The following is a 5000-nucleotide window of genomic DNA, read 5'->3' as shown; positions in this document are numbered from 1 at the left end:
ATAGTTTACATTATTTTCATACTTAAATACTTGAAGTGGATCTGTTTTGCTCCTATACACTTAAAATATTTCACTCGTGACGAGTTAAAGCCAATAAAAAGCAATTTCAAAATCTTATTCGACAAATAAACTTAAAACATAGGACATGTTATCTATAAAAAATAATTGAATAACAATGCAAAATAAAAAAAATCTAATATTTTCCCATAATATCTCCCCTCATAAATTTCTCATGTGGATCCGCTTTGCTGCGAGACGCTTAAAATGGCCGCCAGCTCGGACGCTCCTCATTGGCTGAATTTTCCTCTCAATGGCCGAGCGGAAGACGGGCCGAGGCGACAACCCTCCTAATGCCTCTTCTACACAAGCTGCCACTCTGAAACCTCAAACTCCGCCTTTTTTGGGCAACATTTCCTCATTGGTTTGAATCGGTGAGTATTTTAACTCGCGAAGAATAGGCTTTTTGGGTCTTAAAATTCATGCAATGTTGCCAAATGTGGAAACATTCGATTTACAAGATAATTTTTAGGAATTTCTTCATTAAATGTCCTCTTCTTAGAATTACCGTATATTTAACATTCTCCAGAATATAGATGAAGTTATTGTAGATCAAAATTCCCTTCGAAAACAGCCTATTTGTTGGAGAAAAGGGGGAAAATAATGTTGCAATGTAGGCCTAATGATCGACAATAGACGACAAAGAAAACGATTGCAAATGTTTGGGCAAACTATTGTATTATTGACAAATGATTATAATTATTGGAAATGTCTTGCTTTTTATTCGTATATTTCCAAGAAATCGTTTCTGATTGTACTAAGGCATATGGATTTTTCCGTGTTTTACAATAGTTATTTCCGATTTGTGAAATGAGCCGAAATTGACACGTAAGTTAACGAAAAAAAGCTTGGATTTTTTATCAATAACATATGTTATGATTAAAATGAAAACATTCACAGACGCATTACACAAATTATCCGGTGCCTTTATGTATTTAATTCACAGATAGGAACATATTGTTTTCTCTTTTGTTAAATTGAATTCTGTCTAAACTTGAATCATCTTTATAGCAATATTTTGTTTCCTTTGTTGTTTATAACTTCTTCATTGTCTGTAAGAAATCAGCAGAATATGAAAGGTTACAGATGTAATGACAGTTTAAATCACTTTTAATGTAGTGGAGATACTGTTCTATAATTACTTTCAAGTGGTAAGTGGTATGTAGTGTTTTTTATAGTTATTAATCTTTTCCTTATTCTGTTTTTACATATTTATTTATGCTTACTAGTTCATAATTTCACCAATATATTTCAGTAATTCCCAAATTACGATATTTTTTATGAAGATAAAATTAAATTGATATGTTAATAAATAATTCCAAATTCATATTAAGGGAAATGTTTGAAAGACCTGTGTAGTGCCTTTCAATACATTTTTTTTCCTTGTAATTGTTTAGTCTGTATTGCTCCCAAAACAACTTGAAGCTTGTTGTGCTCTGTGGTTGGTAGCCAAAAGGTTTCTGATACACCTGGATAGTGACACAAGTACTTACTGTGGCCTGCTTGCCTTTTGTGCTAAAGCAAAGACCAGAAAAGTTCCACATCTTATATTCTGGTAAGTTAGAACCTGTGGACCTCCTGGGGGAGTTTTCATCAAATAAGAACTGTCCTAGCAGGCTCTGTCTTGTCAGCAGATATATAGCGTATAGGTTTATTGGCCTTTGCCAAAGTACTGATCGCTTGATTATCACAACCGTCAATTGGGTTATAGCAGATGTTTTAAAGAGTTTTAACCATTTTATAACAGTAGGTTAAATGATGTGAAAATGCAATCCTTCCATAGCTATAATGCCATATATCCTTTTATTTAGGATTGAACCAGTATTTTTTTTTTTTTTTCAATTTGCAAATGCGTGAGGTCAATTGGAGTTCTCTTCCTTTCTTAGTATTGCCAATGTAGCTGTGTCTGTTTTGGTTATTTTTGGTACTCTTAGAAGATGTTAAGATTTAGATATTTATACATACAATTTCTAGATATTATGTGTATATAATTCTACTTAGTTTATTAAAAAGAAAATGATATCAATTTTAGTTAGAGAAACCTATGTTTATTGAAAATAAAATCTACCTTCTGTGTAGTGTAATTGTCTTATTTTTATGAAACTTGTATTTAGTATTTGTGTATTTGATTATTTAAATATCAGTATTCTGAATATTAAGAAAAAGAAAGATAATTAAAGGAAAAAATGGTGAATGAATAAGTTTACCGGTTTTCTTTATATCTTCAGTATAAAGTCAGATTAATTGAAAAGCTTGTCAGTATATAATTATGTAAATATAGACTTATAAGTTGGAAATTCTGCACAAAGTAGATCTTCTATAGATAATATTTTATATATTCATTAATATGCATATTTATGAAAGGTGAAAACACACTACTGTGTTGATACTATGCTAGAAAAAAACTTAAGAAGACCTGAGGATGGAAACTATTGTCACACTTTCAATAAATCTAGTTTTACATTGTGGGTTTTTCTACAATGCATATTTATATTTTTTTTCCCTTTTCATTGGATATATACATTTCTTGTTTATGTGTTACAAACTGTGCAAAATTAGATTTATAGATAAGTTATGAGTATTTGATGTGACCTTTTCAGATGAAATCAGATACTTTAGAGAATAGGGTAATCCTTTGCAGGCTTTTGAGTGGAAATCAATGAGTTGATTTGTTTTTGATTGTTTTGGTTGATGGAAATTTTCTCAGCTTTGGAGAGAATCAAATAGTGATTTTTTGTTTTTATGTAATTTTTGCCTTTCCATTTATTTATTAGTATTCCATTTGTTATTCTGTTAGCTTTGCCATTTTTCTGAGATTTCAAAAAGTGAAGTGTTCATATTTTTTTTTTCCTCTAGATTTTTTGCTACCTTTTTTGTGCTGTTCTTTTTCATATTCATGTTGTTGTTACCTATCATGCTGTTCTTGGGATATTTAGTTTTGTATATATCATTTTTATTAATCTTATTCTCTTTATTGCTTATCATATCTCTCATTTTTTTTTCTCTCTCTTTTCTACCTTCCTCTGTATGTATACCTCCTAAACTTTCTATTTTCGTTTTTCTTTCTTTCTATCTTTCTATCTTTTTTTTGTCTTTGCCGTTTTCTGATTTTCCTTTTTCTTTTTCTTCTTCTTCTTCTTCTTCTTCTTCTTCTTCTTCTTCTTCTTCTTCTTCTTCTTCTTCTTCTTCTTCTTCTTCTTCTTCTTCTTCTTCTTCTTCTTCTTCTTCTTCTTCTTCTTCTTCTTCTTCTTCTTCTTCTTCTTCTTCTTCTTCTTCTTCTTCTTCTTCTTCTTCTTCTTCTTCTTCTTCTTCTTCTTCTTCTTCTTCTTCTTCTTCTTCTTCTTCTTCTTCTTCTTCTTCTTCTTCTTCTTCTTCTTCTTCTTCTTCTTCTTCTTCTTCTTCTTCTTCTTCTTCTTCTTCTTCTTCTTCTTCTTCTTCTTCTTCTTCTTCTTCTTCTTCTTCTTCTCCTCCTCCTCCTCCTCCTCCTCCTCCTCCTCCTCCTCTTCTTCATCTCATTGTCCTTCCTTCACTTACTTCTTCTTCTTCTTCATATTATTATTATTCATAATAATAATAGACTAAGATAAATATTAGACTAAAGTAGGAATTTATTTCTTACTGTTATTTTTAGATTTATTTGTTAATTTTATTATTTTATTTATTTTATATTATTTTATTTTTTCTCACAACAGTATGGTTTAGGATGATGGAGACAATTACTTGTGCGGGGGTGACATTGGACCTCCCTTCCGAGATGTGTCAAGACATTTCGCTGCTGTTTGAGGTGATCTCTCCTGATACATGGAACAACCACCTCACAGATGACCACCGGGAAATGCTCATGGTAAGAAAATCGCTGCCAGTCAGATGGCAAGATGATGCATTGGTTCTGTGGGATTATTGTATAGCTTTTATGGGGTGTATATATGTCTATAAAAGGTTGATTTCCAGATCTTTTGTGTATGTTGTGTACTGCTATTAAGCTCTTTATCCCTTTATTTCACTTCACTTCAGGGCTTCTTACCTGATTTCCCCGAAAATGACCTGGAGGAAAAGACACGTACCTTGGAAATGTTCTTCATGGATCAGAACTTTAGGCATGGCACACCACTACGATTATTCCATGAACAACTGTCAAAGGGCTTCTTCAATCCAGAGATCTCAAAGATGAGAGCTCTGCATAAGAAGATTCTTTACAGGGAATACAGGTACGTTTATTAGTCTCTCTGTTATGGATCTTGCATTTATGTAAATTCAGAACAGTTTATTTATTTATTATAATTATGATTTTTATATATTTTTTTCATTGAGTGACTAACTATAATAGATTTGCTGTATATCAAACAGGTACCGCCAGAAGCAGTATGTCCACCACACCTTGGAGGAAATCTTAGTGCGCAGAAAAAGAGTGCTGGACATAGTGAGCAACATGCCTCCAGATGACGTGCCAAAGATCCCTCGCCTGCCTCCTTTGGTAATTCATCCTGTTGGTTATTCCTTGCTTATACACCTACTTTAGCAGTTAAGGAGAAAAGAAGAAAAGAAATTAAGGCATTCTTTGTGTAAGTTATGGATTATAGATAGAGAGGGTTTGATGGTGGATTATGCATATGACACTAAGTGTTCTGAGATTCTACAAGAGAAACACTTTAAAATATAGATTTCTTTACAGCATAACAAGAGAAAAAGCTCCCGAACGTCAATAGAATACAGGACAAAAAAGCGCTATTTTCGTGAGTTAGCAGCCATCAAAGCAGAACTTGGTGATGGAAGTGACTTTTCAGAAGATGAAATTTATCCAGGTAGGGATTTGGATTTGCACAATAATCATTTGTTAAAGTTTTAGGTCAATCTTTAGAGTATGGATGCATTGAGCTAGGATAAATTGAAGATGCCATTCTGGTAGAGGGCAAAAAGTTGTAGTCACTGGTAAAAGAAATAGT

The 5000-nt window shown here is 32.4% G+C and overlaps 1 protein-coding gene across 2 annotated transcripts; it reads left to right on the top strand.

Moving 5' to 3' along the window:
- The first annotated feature begins 262 nt into the window (after positions 1–262).
- Positions 263–4918, top strand: LOC125040162 (nuclear factor related to kappa-B-binding protein-like). Of its 2 annotated transcripts, none has more exons than XM_047634681.1 (5): positions 263–431; positions 3750–3901; positions 4072–4265; positions 4405–4531; positions 4730–4918. In XM_047634681.1, exons 2-5 carry the CDS (start codon positions 3761–3763, stop codon positions 4901–4903), a joined length of 636 nt encoding a protein of 211 aa, XP_047490637.1. In that variant the 5' UTR covers positions 263–431; positions 3750–3760; the 3' UTR covers positions 4904–4918. The 2 variants fall into 2 exon arrangements, with proteins under 2 accessions (XP_047490637.1, XP_047490638.1); XM_047634682.1 differs by lacking the exon at positions 263–431 and adding an exon at positions 1088–1208.
- Positions 4919–5000: the final 82 nt, after the last annotated feature.

The sequence above is a fragment of the Penaeus chinensis genome, chromosome 28 (assembly GCF_019202785.1).
Source record: "Penaeus chinensis breed Huanghai No. 1 chromosome 28, ASM1920278v2, whole genome shotgun sequence".
In the NCBI taxonomy this organism is placed as follows: domain Eukaryota; kingdom Metazoa; phylum Arthropoda; class Malacostraca; order Decapoda; family Penaeidae; genus Penaeus; species Penaeus chinensis.
Note: the sequence above shows the minus strand (reverse complement) of the source record. Positions and strands in the feature narration are given on the sequence as shown.